Genomic DNA, 21,563 nt, shown 5'->3' on the forward strand with positions numbered 1-21,563 from the left:
TCCCTTTAAATTATTTTCTTGCAAGTTGCATAGATCGTTAATGAATGAAACCATGTGACCAAACATCATCTGACGTCTCGCTCCTCTAAACTGAAGGCAAGCGCGAGAGGAGGAGAGGTTAGGATAGGGATCAACAAGAGGAAAGCAAACGTGACAAAAATATTTCCTAAACAAATTCTGTTTGGCATTTGGACGGCCCTAGTTGAAATATCGGACCTGTCTTGTTGTGGGGGTGGTGGACAATTATTTTTCCGTTTTGGTGAGTCCACTCTAACTCTTTGTCACTGATTCACTGTGTGTGTGTTGAGATGTGTGTGAAGTGTCCTCTGACTCCGGCCTAGCCCTCATATTCCTTTAAACACAGAAATATATAACGTTATTCAGTAGTGAGTGCGAGAGCGTGTTGTCACTCAACCGAAGCCCCTGTTTTGCTGAGTGGGCACGCGCTCTGCTCTTCTCTACGCCCGCCAGTTTGTGTGTGTGCTGCTGGCTGCCTCCGCAGCGACATCATGCCGTTGGAGCGCTAGACACTCCGTTTTTAAAGGGCTAGCCTCACCGTGCTGTGCAGTTCTCTCTCTCTCTCTCCCCCTGCCTGCTGTGTGCTGCTGATTCATCACGATTAGTTGGTTAGCCAGCCAGCCATAGGCTACATGCACAAGCCATGTCAACCAGACTGAGTGGGGGCTTTCTAAGCTAAAGTAGACAAAGAAAGGGCTTGCTTGTCATACATAGGCTAGGCTATAGCATCGCGCTACAGCGCAGAGAGAATACCATGTGCGATGGTTGGGAATGTTTTTGATAACTTAATTGCGAGATAGATTGTTCATATCGAGAGCTACGGGGGGATTGGGAATCCCCCCCCCCCTGGTTTTCAGAAATCAGACATCGTAAATCGGTTTACATAGAGTAGCCTAGCTAGAGGAGGAGGGTATATCGTGTATTCTAGGTGTGTAGCCGAGTTGGAACTGTCTAGAAAACGTGATTATAGGTTAGGTGTCTGGAGAGATTCAGAGCAGAACTGTCCGAGTGTTCGGGTGCTGAAACGGAAGCAACCGGAGCGGAAAAACGGGCCGCTCTGGATAAGGACGCAACAACCGCGAGCGCGGTCAGCGTGTGTCTGTCTGTTGCTATTTCAGAGGTAAGGTTCATAACAGTTGTTAACGTTGCATAATGATGATAGTGTAAACTCGACGTCACTTTCTAGTTATCTTGATGTCTATAATTGTGTGTGCCTTTGTTTAATATTGCCAAGAAGGTATGTTTGTGTCAAGAGTGAACGAGACAGATGCATGGCTAATTGTATGACATTTGTTTGTTTTTTGGTGTCGGCGGACATCGGGGTTACAGTTTAAAACGTCTAGCCTCAACCTTTCCTTTAATTTGTGTCAAATCATTTGCACTTAATTAATATTTAGGGAACTATACTTTCTAAACCGTTTATTTCGGTTTATTTCGCGCGACAGTCACATACAGTCCATGGTAGTAACAGCAATTGCGGAAGACATGCTTGCTGATTCATCACAACGTTGTGTTTCTCGCTCGACGGTTGCGCGAGCTGAGTATAGGCACGGAGCGAGGGAGCCATGGCAACATGGCACCGGCGGGCGGACAAAGGTCTAGCGCGAGGAGGGGAGAGGAATGCTTGTTGTGTCTGAATATTGCTACACCATTGCAGTGGTGTGAAAATATATTAGACTACATGGTTTAAAATTATATATATATTTTTAAAGCGACTGTTGATTCAAATAAATCTAGCTTTATAATGCATATGTTATATGCGGCGTTTTTACATGATTGGTCGAAATTCAGCTAAAGGTGAACTGAAAATCGCCAATTGTCACCTCATCGATGGTCAATTCAGATTCCTGAACAAGCTTTACCTATATAAATCCATAGCTTAAAGTAAGCAAGCACCATGTAACGATGATGATAATGAAATAGTTTTGTTAGTGTTTGAGAAACAAGCGCCCCCACCCCAAGGTTGACGCTTCTTAGCAAACATACACACACACACACGGTACGGTATCAACTTAATCAGTGCTAGCCATTGCATTTCTCATCCCTCTGGTGTTGTTCACAAGTCATTTAATGCTGACCGATGCTTATGTTAGCAACTTTTCTCGCGCGCACACACACACACACACACACACACACACAACTTTGCTGATTGTGGCGGAGCAGAGAGAATGGAGTGAGAGACGAAGAAAGGAGGAAAAGAATGAGAGAGAGTGAGAACAAGGAGTGTTTTGTCTTCAAGGCATTCCAGAGAAAATGCTGAGGCGAAGAAAACACTCTCTGACTTGACAGATGGTGTTTTCACTTGTTACTTACCACAGAGCATTTAGCTGTGTGTGTGTGTGTGTGTGTGTGTGTCTGCGAGACACTGAGAAATGCAGAGTAGCCCCTGTGTGTATGTGCTACTGTAAGAGCAGAAACACATTCAAAGAAACTAAGTGGTTGGTGTGGGTGGAAGGTGTGGGTGGGTGGGTGGAAGGTGTTTAAGTTATTTTATGTCAACCCTTGCAGTCCGCTGGAGTTGTTTGTTTACATGCTCTCTCTCTCTCTCTCTCTCTCTCTCTCTCTCTCTCTCTCTCTCTCTCTCTCTGTGTTCTCTCTGTTTTCTCTGTATACTTTTTCCTTCTCTCTCTCCCTAACAGACACTGAGTGTACAAAACATTCCATGACATAGACTGACCAGGTGAATCCAGGTGAAAGCTATGATCCCTTATTGATGTCACTTGTTAAATCCACTTCAATCAGTGTAGATGAAGGGGAGGAGACAGGTTAAAGAAGGATTGTAAAGCCTTGAGACAATTGAGGCATAGATTGTGTAAGTGTGCCATTCAGAGGGTGAATGGGCAAGACAAAATATTTAAGTGCCCTTGAAATGGGTATGGAAGTAGGTGCCAGGCGCACTGGTTTGTGTCAAGAAATGCAACGCTGCTGGGTTTTTCATGCTCAACAGTTTGCCGTGTGTATCAAGAGTGGTCCACCACCCAAAGGACATCCAGCCAACTTGACACAACTGTGGGAAGCATTGGAGTCAACATGGGCCAGCATCCCTATGGAACGCTTTCGACATCTTGTAGAGTCCATAACCCCGACGAATTGAGGCTGTTCTGAGGGCAAAAGGGTGTGCAACTCAGTATTAGGAAGGTGTTCTTAATGAGAGAGATGTTGAGAGAGAGAGAGAAAGAGAGATAATATTGTTGTTGTAGTTGCTGTTAATGGTAATCCCATTTCCACTACTACTATTATTATTATTGGTGTTGGTCCAACCATTTTTGTTATATCTATACTTTGACAATGTAAGTAATTTTACTTGCCAAGTCAATAAAGTATATTGCATTGAAGAGAGAGAGAGAGAGAGAGAGAGAGAGAGAGAGAGAGAGAGAGAGAGAGAGAGAGAGAGAGAGAGAGAGAGAGAGAGAGAGAGAGAGAGAGAGAGAGAGAGAGAGAGAGAGAGAGAGAGAGAGAGAGAGAGAGAGAGAGAGAGAGAGAGAGAGAGAGAGAGAGAGAGAGATCAAATCCGCCCATCAGACACACACACTGCAAGAGAGAGAGATGTAGGACAGGGGATGTAGTTGATGAGACACAGGGTAAGTACTCAAAGGTGTCTCTACATGAGTAATGTGGCAGGTGGTTCTGAGCAAACACACTCTCATGGTAATCATTATCCATCTGTCGTGTTTAGGCTTCACTTTATGGATGAGTGTGTTTTGCATTCCTGGGTGTTTTTTTTTGGACTAGGCTATGTGTTTGTGTTTGTTTTCTTGGGGTGTTTATGTGTGTACTAGTCATGATCTTGTTTACCACTGGGATGTGTTTGAAACTGGTCTATATGATACGCTGAGGAAAACTTGAAAGCTGTTAATAGAGAGAGAGAGAGCGAGAGGGGGAGAGAAAATGAAAGAGGGAGTGAGAGGAAATGGCGAGAGAGGGAGCAGGAAGAGAGGGAGGGGAGAGAGAGGAGAGGGATCGAGGGAGAAGAAAGGGAGAGAGAGGAGAGGGATCGAGGGAGGAGAGAGAGAGAGAGAGGAAATAGAGAGAGAGGGAGTAGGAGGAGAGGGAGGGATCATGGGAGAGAGAGAGAGAGGAGAGAGAGATTAGAAGCAGCATCAGATCAATAGAGGAGAGTTTTTTTCCTTCAGTAATGATGATGAAATATGGCGTAAACAGGAACTACTGTATAATCACACACACTGCTGTGGTGGACGCTTTTGCACCATAGCCACTGGGCGCTCAGGGAACAATGTGTGTGCGTGCGTGTGTTTGTGTCCGTGTGAGAGAGAGATGGTAGGGTCTGTTTACATTGGGACTTTTGCAGAGTTCACAACGTCCTTTCTGTATAGGAGTTATGTAAATACTGATTAAGACAATTGGCAGATGAAGTTACGCCTATCCACTCAGATATCCACTGTGTCAGATATCCACTGTGTCAGATATCCACTGTGTCAGATATCCACTGTGTCAGATATCCACTGTGTCAGATATCCACTGTGTTCGATATCCACTGTGTCAGATATCCACTGTGTCAGATATCCACTGTGTCAGATATCCACTGTATCAGATACAGTATCTACTATATCCACTATGGTAGATATCCACTATCGTAGATATCTACTATATCCACTATGTTAGATATCCATTGTGTTAGATGTCTACTGTGTTAGATATCCACTATGGTAGATATCCATTTCTTATAGTTAAACCTCACAGAAACCAACAGCGATCCTTCTCTGACCAGTATGGTCGTAGTGAGTTCTCATATTTGACCCCTGGGGGCCGGTACTGCATAACGTGATATTTATTTTTGTTTAGAGTAAAATGAGGGCTATGCTCGAGTAAGAGGACACTACACACACTAAACACACACACACCGTAACACACACACACCACCGTAACACACACACACACAACTTAGCATACACACACACACACCACCGTAACACACACACACACAACTTAGCATACACACACACACACCACCGTAACACACACTCACCCTGTATCACATACACACAACTTAGCATACACACACACACACACACACCGTAACACACACACACCACTGTAACAAAGTTTTATTATAGCGTGATTATTGAGAAGGGTAATGTATTCGAGTGCTGGGCTCTGTAAGAGGAGACTCAGGGTTGTCTCAGGGTTGCATCATCTTTCTGCGCCAACTTTGCCGCAGTTTTCAACTGCAGCGTGGTGATGAGTTCACTACTGTATTATAACACCTTTAAAAACACGAGGGAAGGAAGGAAGAACGGGAGAGAGGGAACGCCACACCCCAAATATAACCCCTTGTATACACACTAAAACACACACACACACACACCAACACACACTCCATCTCTGTGGGTGATGATGGTGTGTCTCTTCTCTGAGAATCAACAGTTCATTCTTATACACACACCCTAAAACACACACACACCCCACCCCAATTCTCCACTCGCACACACTCAAAACACAGACCGTACCACACTACAACACACACTCCATATCCCTGCTCTAAAACAAGGAGAATCAACTGTTTCCCAGGGTTTTCACCTCCTGGATAGAGAGAGTGTTTACAATACGGTCATACCATCTCCATCTCTCTTGTCTTCTCATGATGGGAAATATATTCTGAAATTAAAGAGATGCCTTCTCTACCTCCTCCTAAAAAGCAAATGATTGTAAATTCAGGAGGAAGAGAATAGGAAAGTAACCTGGCCTTTGATAAAATATTTGTAATGAGGGCTTGAAACACTCATCCCCTTCCAGTGGAGGCTGAAAGAGAGAGAGAGAGAGAGAGAGGTTGTTTTCACGCTCTCTGTGCCTGCGTCAATCGATTCCACGCGCACACACGCAAACACACACACTAACACACTGTTGCTTTTCTCTCGGAGCGCTACAGAGCTAGGAGATCTCTGCCAACAAGTGGGCTGGAGTCTTGTCCTCTCTCTCTCTCACTTTCTCTCTGCCTCTCTCTCCCCTCTCTCTCTCTCTCTCTCTCTCTTTCAGCCTTCACTGGAAGGGGATGAGTGTTTTATCAAAGGCCAGGTTACTTTCCTATTCTCTTCCTCCTGAATTTACAATAATTTGCTTTTTAGGAGGAGGTAGAGAAGGCATCTCTTTTAGTTTCAGAATATATTTCCTATCATGAGAAGACAAGAGAGATGGAGATGGTATGACCATATAGTAGACACTCTCCCGCTCTTCCTGGATAATATCATTGGTATGCTGTTTTAGTTCTTCTTCTCTCTTTTGTTCTCGTTGTCTTTTTCTACCACTATCTCTTCCTCCCTCACGTTATCCATGATGATGATGATGATGATGATGAAATCCCTAAGGATTCACATATCTAGGTGCTGAGTACACACACACAGACACACACACACTGGTTGAGGGTGTATGTGTGTTTCTTAAAGGTACAGTATATATTTATTATCGGGGTATTTTTGTGCTGACCTTGGAAGTATCGGAGGGGGAAATAACATTTGATGCACTTGAACTTTATCTGTCTCCGTACATACACACACATACACACATACAGTACACACTCTCACCCTGTTAGCTGGGGAGAAGTAAATTAACCTACCATGTTTTTCTCCTCTGTGAAAAGCCCTTACTAAATAAAAAATCAAAAGGTGCCGGAGCCTCGATCGCCTGACGGTGCACATTTTGTGCTGGTGTTAGGGAATTTGTCATCACACACTCAGACTACCTACCTGCGATTGGGGAAAACACACACACACACCCACAACACTTTATTTCTGTAATCTTGCAGAAAAGTGAGAAATGTTTGCTCCTTTTTTTAGCTATTCTTTTGTTTGTTTGTTTGTCTTTCTTTCTTTCTTTCTTTCTTTCTTTCTTTCTTTCTTTCTTTCTTTCTTTCTTTCTTTCTTTCTTTCTTTCTTTCTTTCTTTCTTTCTTTCTTTCTTTCTTTCTTATCTCTCCTCCCTCTCTACGCCTTTGTCTCCTCTCTTTGTCTCTCTCTATCTTAACTCTCTGTTCTCTCTCCATCTTCTTGTTTTCTCTCTCTATCTCTTTTCTTGTTGTCTTTTCTTATTTCACGCTCTGCTGCAAGTTAATAACTTCCCTACTCTCTCTCTCTCTCTCTCTCTCTCTCTCTCTCTCTCTCTCTCTCCATTATCACTGAACTGATTTCTAATTGCCCAGTGACACAAGCCTACCAGACAAGCTAAATTACTTCTATGCTCGCTTCGAGGCAAGCAACACTGAAGCATGCATGAGAGCATCAGCTTTTCCGGACGACTGTGTGATCACACTCTCCGTAGCCGACATGAGTAAGACCTTTTAAACAGGTCAACATTCACAAGGCCGCAGGGCCAGACGGATTACCAAGTACTCCGAGCATGCGCTGACCAACTGGCAAGTGTCTTCACTGACATTTTAAACCTGTCCCTGACTGAGTCTGTAATGCCAACATGTTTCAAGCAGGCCACCATATTCCCTGTGCCCAAGAACACTAAAGTAACCTGCCTAAATGACTACCGACCTGTAGCACTCACGTCTGTAGCCATGAAGTGCAGGTTGAGAGCTACAAGTTCCTTGGTGTCCACATCACCAACAAACTATCATGGTCCAAACACACCAAGACAGTTGTGAAGACGGAACGACAAAGCCTCAGGAGACTGAAAATATTTTGGGCATGGGTCCTCAGATCCTCAAAGTTATACAGCTGCACCATCGAGAGCATCCTGACTGGTTGCATCACCGCCTGGTATGGCAACTGCTCGGCCTCCGACAGCAAGGCACTACAGAGGGTAGTGTGTACGGCCCAGTACATCACTGGGGCCAAGCTTCCTGCCATCCAGGACCTCTATACCAGGCGGTGTCAGAGGAAGGCCCTAAAAATTGCCAAAGACTCCAGCCACCCATGGACTGTTCTCTCTGATACCGCACGGCAAGAGGTACCGGAGCGCAAAGTCTAGGTCCAAAAGGCTTCTTAACAGTTTCTACCCCCAAGCCATAAGACTCCTGAACAGCTAATCAAATAGCTACCCGGATTATTTGTATCGTCCCCCCCCTCTTTTTTACGCTGCTGCTACTCTCTGTTTATTATCTATGCATAGTCACTTTACCTCTACCCACATGTACATATTACGGTACCTCAATTACCTCGACTAACCTGTGCCCCCGCACATTGACTCTATACTGGTACCCCCTGTATATAGCCTCCCTACTGTTATTTTACTGCTGCTCTTTAATTATAATTTTTACTTATCTATTTTTAGCTTAACACTTATTTTTCTTAAAACTGCATTGTTGGTTAAGGTCTTGTAAGTAAGCATTTGACTGTAAGGTCTATACACCTGTTGTATTCAGCGCATGTGACAAATACAATTTGATTTGATTTAATTCACAATTAGCTAGCATGCGTAGCGTTACACTTAAATGATTGACCTCTCTCTCGTCACACCCCAAACTGCCTAGATCAATAAGACTCCTCCTTCCCTTCCCTCCCTTCCTCCCTTCTGCTCTCTCTGTTTTTCTACGAAGGAGGGAGGCAGGTCGAGAGAAGGGACTATTTTTGATATGCCTCTCTCTCTCTCTCTCTCTCTCTCTCTCTCTCTCTCTCTCTCTCTCTCTCTCTCTGTCTCTCGCTCTCTCTCTCTCTGTCTCTCGCTCTCTCTCGCTCTCTCTCTCTCTGTCTCTCGCTCTCTCTCTCTCTCTGTCTCTGTCTCTCTCTCTCTCTCTCTGTCTCTCTCTCTCTCTGTCTCTCGCTCTCTCTCTCTCTCTCTGTCTGTCTGTCTCTCTCTCTCTCTCTCTGTCTCTCTGTCTCTCTGTCTCTCTCTCTCTCTTTCTCTCTCTCTCTTTCTCTCTGTCTCTCTCTCTCTCCACACAATCATCACAGAGCCGTTTAGCAGAATCCACAACCTGCATTAGAGATTAGCAGACAGAGATAAAGCCACTGATCAGATTGTTGTTCTGTGGGGATTACATTATATTAGATTACATCAGATTAAACAGTCAGGGAACAAGGACAGATTGATTTACTGGCTGCATCCCTAATGGCACTCTATTCCCTGTATAGTGCACTAATGTTGATGGGCCCGGGTCTGCGTACCCACATCCACCCTTCATGACAGTGAAAATAAGTTATCATGTTCATTTCTTGCAATTCTGCACATTTTGCCATGGGGCATAGAAAACATTTTAGACGTTTTTAAAGCAAGTTTGCTGCAATTCTACAGATTTTGCCATGGGGCAGAGAGAAAATTTAGCAGTTTTACAGCTAATTTCCTGCAATTCTACACATTTTGCCATAGGATGGAGGCAAATGTTTGCAGTTTTTAATATGATAACTGATGATCAATGGGCCCCACCCCGATCGGTAATTCCACCATGCTTACTACAAGTTTAGACAGCTGGCCGCTAGACTAATTTACTAATCTAAAAAAATAATTGCTGACATGGGCTAATTGAGTGACTGCTGATGCACAACCAATTTTCGAAATTCACCTTGTGTATTCTATTATTCTAACTGAGTTGAGACCCTGACTGATTTATTTGTATTTTTTATTGTTCCGCGGGCCTTCAAAAGGGGGGTTGCGGACCACATGTGCTGGTGTTATCATGCATGGTTCAGTGTTGCTTGCCTTGAAGCGAGCATAGAAGGCATTAAGCTCGTCTGGTAGGCTCGCGTCACTGGGCTTCCCTTTGTAATCTGTGATAGTTTACAAACCCTGCCACATCTGTCGAGCGTCAGAGCCGGTGGAGTAGGATTCGATTTTAGTCCTGTATTGACGCTTTGCCTGTTTGATGTCTTGTCGGAGGTCATAGCAGGATTTCTTATAAGCGTCCGGATTAGTGTCCCACTCCTTGAAAGCGACAGCTCTAGCCTTTAGCTCAGTATGGATGTTGCCTGTAGTTCATGGCTTCTGGTTGGGGTATGTACGTACGGTCACTGTGGGGATGTCGTCGTCAATGCACTTATTAATGAAGTCGATGACTGATGTGGTAAACTCCTCAATGTTATTGGATGAATCCCAGAACATATTCCAGTCTGTGCTAGTGAAACAGTCCTGTAGATTAGCATCCGCTTCATTGGACGACTACCGTATTGAGGAACTACCAGCGTCACTGGTACTTCCTGTTTGAGTTTTTGCTTGTAAGCAGGAAGCACATGCACGCATTCCTTATTACTTGGCAGTTGGCGCTGAATAGCTGTCCATCTACTGGTATCATTTAAAAATCTAATTTCAACTTTAATTTTCATCCTGATTTCTGACTTCACTGTGTTACATTTTCTTCAACCGTATTTTGATGTTTCAGCAAGACTGATTTTGTGTGTGTGTGAGAGAGAGAGCCAGCGACAGCAGTTTTTTAGTGTCTGATCAACTTCGGAACTTATCGAATTGGTGTTTTTAGTCCCCTTGCTGAGTTCAGGAGTTTTTCACTCCTCCTCAACCCCAATCCCTCTCTCTCTCTCTCCCCTCCTCCCTCCCTCCGTCCAGTTCTTAGAAATGTGTTGAGGATGCAGTTTCGACCAAGAGCTTTCCCACCCCTTCCTCCGTCCCTCACTCTCTCCCTCCTCACTTTTTTCTCCCTCTCTCTTTCTCTCCTTCCCCTCCTCCTTTCTCCCCATTGTCCCTCCTTATTCCATCCCCCCTCCTCTTCCACCCCTCACCTCCTCCTCTCTGCCCCCTCTCTCCATCCTTTCCCTCCCTCCCTCCTCCTCCTCTCTGCCCCCTCTCTCCATCCTTTCCCTCCCTCCCTCCTCTTCTCTGCCCCCTCTCTCCATCCTTTCCCTCCCTCCTCCTCCTCTCTGCCCCCTCTCTCCATCCTTTCCCTCCCTCCCTCCCTCCTACTCTCTCTCCTCCTCTCTCTCTTTCCCTACTCTGCACTATTCTCTGTTCTCTAACTGTAACAATCCGCTCTGAAGACGTCAGCCCTTCTTTCACTCCTCCATCCCTCTCCCTCCTTTCCCCTCTTTCACCTTTTCCGCTCCCATTCTCCCTTTTCACCTCTTCTCTCTTTCTCTTTCCTTCCCTCTCCCCCTTTTCCCCTCTAATCTCCTCTGCTTTCTTGTTCCTGTCTTTTCCACCCTTCCTACCTCCCAGCTTCCCTCTCTCTCTTCTCCTCCCCCCCTCTATCCCTTTCTCTCTGCTGTAACAGCTCTGAAGATGTCAGCGTTCTTTCAGACATTCCATAAAAATACCGCCTGCCACAGCAACCGTTGCTTTAGCAATGACCACACGGCAACGGCTACACGGTAATGAGTAGGGTGCTTGAGCTGCCCTCCTCTCCTTGCCCCACTGTGTGTGTGTGTGTGTGTGTGTGTGAGATAAATGATGATGTCTTTGCTCAGCAGACTCTCTCCTTCCTAGGTAACTTACTAGCGGCCTCCACTTCTTCCTCTCAATATGTATACAGTGGGGGAAAAAGTATTTAGTCAGCCACCAATTGTGCAAGTTCTCCCACTTAAAAAGATGAGAGAGGCCTGTAATTTTCATCATAGGTACACGTCAACTATGACAGACAAATTGAGGGAAAAAAATCCAGTAAATCACATTGTAGGATTTTTAATGAATTTATTAGCAAATTATGGTGGAAAATAAGTATTTGGTCACCTACAAACAAGCAAGATTTCTGGCTCTCACAGACCTGTAACTTCTTCTTTAAGAGGCTCCTCTGTCCTCCACTCGTTACCTGTATTAATGGCACCTGTTTGAACTTGTTATCAGTATAAAAGACACCTGTCCACAACCTCAAACAGTCACACTCCAAACTCCACTATGGCCAAGACCAAAGAGCTGTCAAAGGACACCAGAAACAAAATTGTAGACCTGCACCAGGCTGGGAAGACTGAATCTGCAATAGGTAAGCAGCTTGGTTTGAAGAAATCAACTGTGGGAGCAATTATTAGGGAAATGGAAGACATACAAGACCACTGATAATCTCCCTCGATCTGGGGCTCCACGCAAGATCTCACCCCGTGGGGACAAAATGATCACAAGAACGGTGAGCAAAAATCCCAGAACCACACGGGGGGACCTAGTGAATGACCTGCAGAGAGCTGGGACCAAAGTAACAAAGCCTACCATCAGTAACACACTACGCCGCCAGGGACTCAAATCCTGCAGTGCCAGACGTGTCCCCCTGCTTAAGCCAGTACATGTCCAGGCCCGTCTGAAGTTTGCTAGAGTGCATTTGGATGATCCAGAAGAGGATTGGGAGAATGTCATATGGTCAGATGAAACCAAAATAGAACTTTTTGGTAAAAACTCAACTCGTCGTGTTTGGAGGACAAAGAATGCTGAGTTGCATCCAAAGAACACCATACCTACTGTGAAGCATGGGGGTGGAAACATCATGCTTTGGGGCTGTTTTTCTGCAAAGGGACCAGGACGACTGATCCGTGTAAAGGAAAGAATGAATGGGGCCATGTATCGTGAGATTTTGAGTGAAAACCTCCTTCCATCAGCAAGGGCATTGAAGATGAAACGTGGCTGGGTCTTTCAGCATGACAATGATCCCAAACACACCACCCGGGCAACGAAGGAGTGGCTTCGTAAGAAGCATTTCAAGGTCCTGGAGTGGCCTAGCCAGTCTCCAGATCTCAACCCCATAGAAAATCTTTGGAGGGAGTTGAAAGTCCGTGTTGCCCAGCGACAGCCCCAAAACAACACTGCTCTAGAGGAGATCTGCATGGAGGAATGGGCCAAAATATCAGCAACAGTGTGTGAAAACCTTGTGAAGACTTACAGAAAACGTTTGACCTGTGTCATTGCCAACAAAGGGTATATAACAAAGTATTGAGAAACGTTTGTTATTGACCAAATACTTATTTTCCACCATAATTTGCAAATAAATTCATTAAAAATCCTACAATGTGATTTTCTGGATTTCTTTTCTCATTTTGTCTGTCATAGTTGACGTGTACCTATGATGAAAATTACAGGCCTCTCTCATCTTTTTAAGTGGGAGAACTTGCACAGTTGGTGGCTGACTAAATACTTTTTTCCCCCACTGTATTTTCATATACATGTTTGCTTTTGTGTGTGTGTGTGTGTACACTGTCATTTCAGCACACAGAGACCTGATTTTGTGTGCATTGTTTGTGTACCCCTCTGGCATGGGTAGGCGGGGGGGGTCTGTGTGTGTGTGTGTCTGTCCGTACGTGTGTGTGTGAGGGGGTTTTGGGGCACAAGGGAAATAAGATCATGCCTGGCAGAAAAAGCAATGATGAGGAAAACACTTGATATACAACAAACAATCATCCACCAATGATGCCATGAATTAAAGCTATTATAGCGTTTAAGTATTGTTGTTGTTGCAGTAATAGTAGAAGGATGCAGTATGAGGAGTTTTGATAGCAGTCACAGCTGTAGTAGTGGTAGTAGTTTTATAGAAGCAGTTGTAGTGGATGAAGTAGTAGTAGTAGCATTATTAGTAGTAGTTTTATAGAAGTACTTGTAGTAGTAGCAGTAGTAGTTTTATAGAAGTAGTTGTAGTGTGAAGTAGTAGCAGTAGTAGTAGTAGCAGTAGCAATAGAAGTAGTAGTTTTGTAGTTGTAGTGGGTGAAGTAGTAGTAGTAGTAGTAGTAGTAGTAGTAGTAGTAGTAGTAGTAGTAGTAGTAGTAGTATATTAGTAGCAGTGGAGGATCCTCAGAGGAGGAAGGGGAGGACATTCCTCCTCAGAGAATTTCATTTAAAAAACATTTATAAAGTTTTACTCTTTAGATAAAACTATACTAAATATATTCACGTCACCAAATATTTGATTAAAACTGTTTTGCAATGAAGGTCTACAGTAGCCTCAACAGAACTCAGTAGGGTAGCACCATGGTGTAGCTGGAGGACAGCTAGCTTCAGTCCTCCTCTTGGTATATTGACTTCAATACAAAACCTAGGAGACTCTTGGTTCTCACCCCCTTCCATAGACGTACACAGTAATTCCGGAGGACATCCTCCAACCTATCAGAGCTCTTGCAGCATGAACTGACATGTTGTCCACCCAATCAAATGATCAGAGAAGTAATCTAGTACTGAAAGCATAAGCTACAGCTAGCTAGCACTGCAGTGCATAAAATGTGGTGAGTAGTTGACTCAAAGAGAGAGAAATACAATAGTTGAACAGTTTTGAACAGATTAATTTCTTCAAAAAATTAAGGAGAAGCGCGAGAGAGAGAGATATTTCATCTTTTTTTTCACTTTCAGTTTCACTTACTTAGCTAGCATATGCAGCTAGCTAGTTTAGCCTACTCAAAACACCTTGCTCAAACAGAGGGATGCTAGTTAGCTAGCTGGCTATGACTATCCAACACAACACTTGAACTCTTCCAAGTCAAGGTAAGCTTTTAGTTTGATGAATGTATTGCCACCGTGGCCCGCCGGTGTAACTGCTAAACTGCTTAGTGACTATACACTGTAACATTACTGCATGATTGTAGCCGGTTTACTAATGCATTAGTTCTATTAGTTGTTGACTAGGACGTTACTTTAGCTAATATGGTGACAACGATGTAGGCTGTGTGTAGCTGTTATGATACGGTTTGGCTTGGAAAGTTTTTTTCGCCTGGTCACATACAGCTGATGTGTTGTGCAATGAAGTCCACAAACGATGGGAAAAGGTGAGAGGAGGAGAGTGCATAGATGCCAGAAGGAATACAACGTGGCTGCTATGAAAGTGAACTGTGTTTACGTGTGATCAAGGGTGTAGTCATTTAGCCGATTCTGTTGAAAAAAACGTTTCTTAAAACGGAAGCAAACGGGGATAAACATACCTGAATTTGTCCAATAGAAACTCTCGTTTGCAACTGTTGGACTAATGATTACACTCTAGATCAGCTAGATGCAGGCGGTATTGAACGTGTCACTGTCTGTCGATCTGTGTGCACCTTACGTTGTAATCTTTCATTCACAGGCTAGGTTGGAACAACCTCATGATGGGTACCAGGGAACATTAGAGTATCACGTAGTAGCCTAAATCTATCAACGTTACATTGAACTGGGTGAATGGAATATGAATGAAAGTCATCCAATATGCTGTAATAGACATAAGGCCATGCAAAAAAAAAAATATATATATATATATATATATTGTCCTCCCTCATCATAAATGTCACTGACTGCCACTGAGTAGTAGTAGTAGTATAGTAATATCGTAGTTGTAGTGGGTGTAGTATTGTAGTAGTAATGTTGTGTCCGACATTAGTGACTTGTATTATAGGTAGAGGAGGCTCGTTGGCACAGATTCCTGGAAGCTCAGGGCTTTGTGGAATGTGGTGTGATGTGTGTGGTGTAGTGTGTGTGTGTGTAGTGTGTGTGTGTGTGTGTGTGTGGTGTGGTGTGGTGTGTGTGTGTGTGACGTATGTGTGACGTGTGTGATGTGTGATATGTGTGTGTGGTGTGTGATGTGTGATACGTGTGTGTGATATATGTGTGTGTGGTGTGGTTTGACGTGTGTGTGGTTTGCCGTGTGTGTGTGTGTGTATGTGTGTAATAGGTCTATCTAGAATGGACGCGCTGAAAAGACCACAACCAGGTGGTGAGGTTAGGCAACAATAATAATAATAATATAATAAGCCATTTAGCAGACGCTTTTATCCAAAGCGACTTACAGTCATGTGTGCATACATTTTTACGTATGGGTGGTCCCGGGGATCGAACCCACTACCCTGGCGTTACAAGCGCCATGCTCTACCAATTGAGCTACAGAGGACCACACATCTGCCACGCTGATCCTCAACACTGGGGCCCCTCAGGGGTGAGTGCTTAGTCCCCTCCTGTACTCCCTGTTCACCCACGACTGCGTGGCCAAGCATGACTCCAACACCATCATCAAGTTTGCTGGTGCCAGGACAACAACCTCTCCCTCAATGTGAGAAAGACAAAGGAGCTGATCGTGGACTACAGGAAAAGGAGGGCCGAACACGTCCCCATTCACATCGACGGGGCGTAGTGGAGCGGGTCGAGAGTTTCAAGTTCCTTGGTGTCCACATCACCAACAAACTATCATGGTCCAAACACACCAAGACTGTCGTGAAGAGGGCTGCACCATCGAGAGCATCCTGACCAGTTGCATCACTGCCTAGTATGGCAACTGCTCGGCATCCGACCGTAAGGCGCTACAGAGGGTAGTGCGTATGGCCCAGTACATCACTGGGTCCAAGCTTCCTGCCATCCAGGACCTACAGTGGGGAGAACAAGTATTTGATACACTGCCGATTTTCCAGGTTTTCCTACTTACAAAGCATGTTTCTTGTTTTCTCAGCATGACTGACCTTTGAACTGTGGCACATACAGCCGCAGATGTCGCCCCGAATGTAAAATCTTCTCTTGAAAAATATTGATCTTGTTCATAAATAAGATCTGCAATGAATAAACAAATAAATAAACAATATCCGACATCCCTGGTTGGCAATTATATGCAAATAAATAACCACACGTATAAATAAAGAAGTAAACAAAACAAAAAAATACACAGATAAACAAATAAACAACAAGGAGGATGTTCAATTAATATTCAAATCAATATTCAATCAAGAATAATATTGTGGCTACTGGTGACAAACCATTTCCTGTAAATACCACTTCCATGTCATATGGATATACAGTGGGGAGAACAAGTATTTGATACACTGCAGATTTTGCAGGTTTTCCTACTTACAAAGCATGTAGAGGTCTGTAATTTTTATCATAGGTACACTTCAACTGTGAGAGACGGAATCTAAAACAAAAATCCAGAAAATCACATTGTATGATTTTTTTGTAATTAATTAGCATTTTATTGCAAGACATAAGTATTTGATCACCTACCAACCATTAAGAAATCCGGCTCTCACAGACCTGTTAGTTTTTCTTTAAGAAGCCCTCCTGTTCTCCACTCATTACCTCTATTAACTGCACCTGTTTGAACTCGTTACCTGTATAAAAGACACCTGTCCACACACTCAATCAAACAGACTCCAACCTCTCCACAATGGCCAAGACCAGAGAGCTGTGTAAGGACATCAGGGATAAAATTGTAGACCTGCACAAGGCTGGGATGGGCTACAGGACAATAGGCAAGCAGCTTGGTGAGAAGGCAACAACTGTTGGCGCAATTATTAGAAAATGGAAGAAGTTCAAGATGACGGTCAATCACCCTCGGTCTGGGGCTCCATGCAAGATCTCACCTCGTGGGGCATCAATGATCATGAGGAAGGTGAGGGATCAGCCCAGAACTACATGGCAGGACCTGGTCAATGACCTGAAGAGAGCTGGGACCACAGTCTCAAAGAAAACTATTAGTAAGAAACTACGCCGTCATGGATTAAAATCCTGCAGCGCACGCAATGTCCCCCTGCTCAAGCCAGCGCATGTCCAGGCCCGTCTGAAGTTTGCCAATGACCATCTGGATGATCCAGAGGAGGAATGGGAGAAGGTCATGTGGTCTGATGAGACAAAAATATAGTTTTTTGGTCTAAACTCCACTCGCCGTGTTTGGAGGAAGAAGAAGGATGAGTACAACCCCAAGAACCCCATCCCAACCGTGAAGCATGGAGGTGGAAACATCATTCTTTGGGGATGCTTTTCTGCAAAGGGGACAGGACGACTGCACCGTATTGAGGGGAGGATGGATGGGGCCATGTATCGCTAGATCTTGGCCAACAACCTCCTTCCCTCAGAAAGAGCATTGAAGATGGGTCGTGGCTGGGTCTTCCAGTATGACAACGACCCGAAACACACAGCCAGGGCAACTAAGGAGTGGCTCCGTAAGAAGCATCTCAAGGTCCTGGAGTGGCCTAGCCAGTCTCCAGACCTGAACCCAATAGAAAATCTTTGGAGGGAGCTGAAAGTCCGTATTGCCCAGCGACAGACCCGAAACCTGAAGGATCTGGAGAAGGTCTGTATGGAGGAGTGGGCCAAAATCCCTGCTGCAGTGTGTGCAAACCTGGTCAAGACCTACAGGAAACGTATGATCTCTGTAATTGCAAACAAAGGTTTCTGTACCAAATATTAAGTTCTGCTTTTCTGATGTATAAAATACTTATGTCATGCAATAAAATGCAAATTAATTACTTAAAAATCATACAATGTGATTTTCTGGATTTTTGTTTTAGATTCCGTCTCTCACAGTTGAAGTGTACCTATGATAAAAATTACAGACCTCTACATGCTTTGTAAGTAGGAAAACCTGCAAAATCGGCAGTGTATCAAATACTTGTTCTCCCCACTGTATATACTAGGCGGTGTCAGAGGAAGGCCCAAAAAATGTCAGACTCCAGTCACCCAAGTCATAGACTGTTCTCTCTGCTACCGCACGGCAAGTGGTACCAGAGCGCCAAGTCTAGGTCCAGCTTCTACCCCCAAGCCATAAGACTGCTGAACAATTAATCAAATGGCCACCCAGACTATTTACATTGACCCAAACCCCCACCCCCCTTTGTTTTTACAATGCTGCTATTCACTGTTTATTATCTATGCATAGTCACTTTACCCCTACCAACATGTACAAATTACCTCGACTAACCTGTACCCCCGCAGATTGACTCGGTACCGGTACCCCCTGTATATAGCCTCGTTATTGTTATTTTATTGTGTTACTTTTTATTTTATTTTTTACTTTAGTTTATTTAGTAAATATTTTCTTAACTCTTTCTTTAGCATTGTTGTTTAAGGGCTTGTAAGTAAGAATTTTACGGTAAGATCTACACCTGTTTTTGGGGTTAGAGTTGAACAGCTTCTCGATAGGCCTACATAGTTTTTTCAATTCATTCATTATATTTCTTCTTCTTCATTAGGAAAATAAAAACCTCAGAGCTCCACTTGTTTTTTAGTCCCTTCTCTAGACCCTCCATCCCACCTTCCTAGAAAAACAGAGAGCAGAGGAGGAAGGGAGGAAGGGAGGAAGGGAGGAAGGGAGGAAGGGGGAGTCTTATTGATCTATGCAGTTTGGGGTGTGACGAGAGAGAGGTCAATCAGTGTAATGCTACACGTGCCGCTAGTTGTGAATTAGTGAGAGAGAGTTATTAACTTGCAGCAGAGCGTGAAATATAGAAAGACAACAAGAAAAGAGAGGTAGAAAGAGAGAGAGAAAGAAGGGTATGGATGGGGATGAGGCGTAGAGAGAAAATGGAGAGGGGGAGAGAAAGAGAAGGGTTGGGAGAGAATGGGAGGGAGGGGTAGAAGGGAGAGAGAGAGAGAGAAGGGAGAGGGGAAGAGCGGCGAGGTCAGGAATACGCTGAGTCATCCTGACTGGTCTCATGATGATCGCTCAGCGGCTGCAACAATGGCTGCCCTTCATCACACACACACACGCACACACACACAGTGCTACGGGACAGCGTCTTCACACCTCTGACTGAATGAGGCTTGTTGTGTGGAGCAATGACCCAGCTAGCACCTCTCTGTGTGTGTGTAGAACTGATCTCATCTCATTCACAGCCCTTGTGTTTGTCCCTTCTCTCTTTTTGTTGGTCTTTCTCTTTCTCCATCTACTTGCTTCTCTCTCTCTCTCTGTCTCTCTCTGTCTCTCTCTCTCTCTGTCTCACTCTGTCTCTCTCTCTCGCTCTCTCGCTCTATATATATATCTGTGTGTGTGTATGGTATTATCCAATACTCTTATCTCTCTCCCTGTTGGTCCCCGGCCAACCAATCAGAATGCTTGTTGGGTGTTCTAGAACTCTGACACCACAGGCACTGCCACACTAACCACCAACAAACAGGAAGTGTCTGTGTGTATCTGTTCTCACTTTCACTGTGACAGTTTGTGGATGAGTTGCAGATTTTCTTATACTGAGCTAAGCACTGCCTCCTCTTCTCTCTCTCTTTCTCTCTCTCTCCCCCTCGCTCTCTCTCTCCCCCTCCCCCTCACTCTCTCTCGCTCTCCCTCCTGTCTGCAGGTGTTTTCAGAGGGAAGTGGTTCTCGTGGCATGACGACCACTAATAAGGGAAACAAGGCCTTGAAGGTAAGAACTCATGCAGGACTGATGTGGACTTGCTTGTTTGTATGTCACACAGACAGAAGTATATGATGATGTATCCAAGTACTGTATTTTCTGTCTTACCTGCTACTGAGGGGTGTCAAACTCATTCCACGGATGGCCAAGTGTTTGAGGGTTTTTGGTTTTTCCTTTCAATTAAGATCTAGACAACGAGGTGAGGGGAGCTCCTTACTAATTAGTGACCTTCATTCATCAATTAAGTACAAGGGTGGAGCGAAAACTGGCAGACACAAGGCCCTCCGTGGAATGAGTTGGACACGTGTACTACGGCCTCTCCATGTCTCCTTCCTAACTCACCTCCCTCTCTCCCTCCTCCCCCTCCCACTCCTCCCCCCTCTCCCAGGTGAAGAGGGAGCCGGGGGAGAATGGGACCACCCTGACAGATGATGAGCTGGTGACTATGTCCGTCCGGGAGCTCAACCAGCACCTCCGCGGCCTCACCAAGGATGAGATCCTGCAGCTTAAACAGCGCCGGCGAACCCTGAAGAACCGTGGCTACGCCGCCAGCTGCCGGGTCAAACGGGTCACCCAGAAGGAGGAGCTGGAGAAGCAGAAGTCACAGCTTCAACAGGAAGTGGATAAGTTGGCATCGGAGAACGCCAGCATGAGGGCGGAGCTCGATCACCTGAGGTCGAAGTATGAGGCGCTACAGAGTTTCGCAAGGACTGTGGCGAGGAGCCCGGGGTTGGGGTTAGGGGTCGGGGGTCAGAGGGGAGGTGGTGGGGTTGGGTCGGTGATCGGGCCGCTCATACCGGGGAAAGTGGCAGCGACGAGTGTCATCACGATAGTGAAGTCGAAAACAGATGTGCGGTCTTAGTAGCGGGCTGGGTGAAGGAGGGATGAGGGAAAGGAGAGGAGATGAGGAGAGGAAGCTAATTAGGACTATTTAAAATGAAACCATTGGTCAGTGCATCGTCATTGAGCACAGGACAGAATTAATCAGGTGAGGTGGCCCCCCTTTGAGAAAATATCACGCCATGGATAGTAGTTACTGTGTTTCTACTGTTATTTTGTAACTGTGTGTTGTACACGAGGTCCAAAGTTGTAATTTCTATGTAATGTAGTTATGCGTGTGTTATGTCATGGAATACTATGAATTTCATCCGTGGCCGACGTTCGTTTTGGTATCATTCTATTTGGCCGTGTTTTCACTGATTAATTTTTAATTTTTTTACCCAACAGCCTTTTGTACTCACAGGCACATCCTCGTTCTGCAGAAACAGCTTGCAGAGCCATCAAATTAAACAAAATGTTTCATAAAATGACAGAGGATGGTATTTTGTAAACAGGGAAGTTTGCAGGCTCATTGCACAAAATTTGTACTTTTCACCCCTTTTTCGTGATATCCAAATTGGTAGTTACAGTCTTGTCCCATCACTGCAACTCCCATACGGACTCAGGAGAGGCGAAGGTCGAGAGCCATGCGTCCTCCGAAACCCGACCCTGCCAAGCCACACTGTTTGCTTTAACCCGCACCAATGTGTCGGAGGAAACGCCGTAGAGCTAGAGCGCAATGGGTCAATTGTGCGCCGCCTAATGGGTCTCCCGGTCGCGGCCAGCTGGGATCGAACCCGGGTCTGTAGTGACGCCTCTAGCACTGCGATGCAGTGCCTTA

General features: G+C 44.9%; 1 protein-coding gene across 2 annotated transcripts; it reads left to right on the plus strand.

Annotated features, from left to right (window-relative positions):
* The first annotated feature begins 86 nt into the window (after nucleotides 1-86).
* Nucleotides 87-21,348, plus strand: LOC121534297 (transcription factor MafG-like). Of its 2 annotated transcripts, none has more exons than XM_041840930.2 (3): nucleotides 87-259; nucleotides 19,847-19,912; nucleotides 20,292-21,348. In XM_041840930.2, exons 2-3 carry the CDS (start codon nucleotides 19,877-19,879, stop codon nucleotides 20,763-20,765), a joined length of 510 nt encoding a protein of 169 aa, XP_041696864.2. In that variant the 5' UTR covers nucleotides 87-259; nucleotides 19,847-19,876; the 3' UTR covers nucleotides 20,766-21,348. The 2 variants fall into 2 exon arrangements, with proteins under 2 accessions (XP_041696864.2, XP_041696862.2); XM_041840928.2 differs by lacking the exon at nucleotides 87-259 and adding an exon at nucleotides 477-1,138.
* Nucleotides 21,349-21,563: the final 215 nt, after the last annotated feature.

The sequence above is a fragment of the Coregonus clupeaformis genome, chromosome 20 (genome assembly GCF_020615455.1).
Source record: "Coregonus clupeaformis isolate EN_2021a chromosome 20, ASM2061545v1, whole genome shotgun sequence".
Classification (NCBI taxonomy): domain Eukaryota; kingdom Metazoa; phylum Chordata; class Actinopteri; order Salmoniformes; family Salmonidae; genus Coregonus; species Coregonus clupeaformis.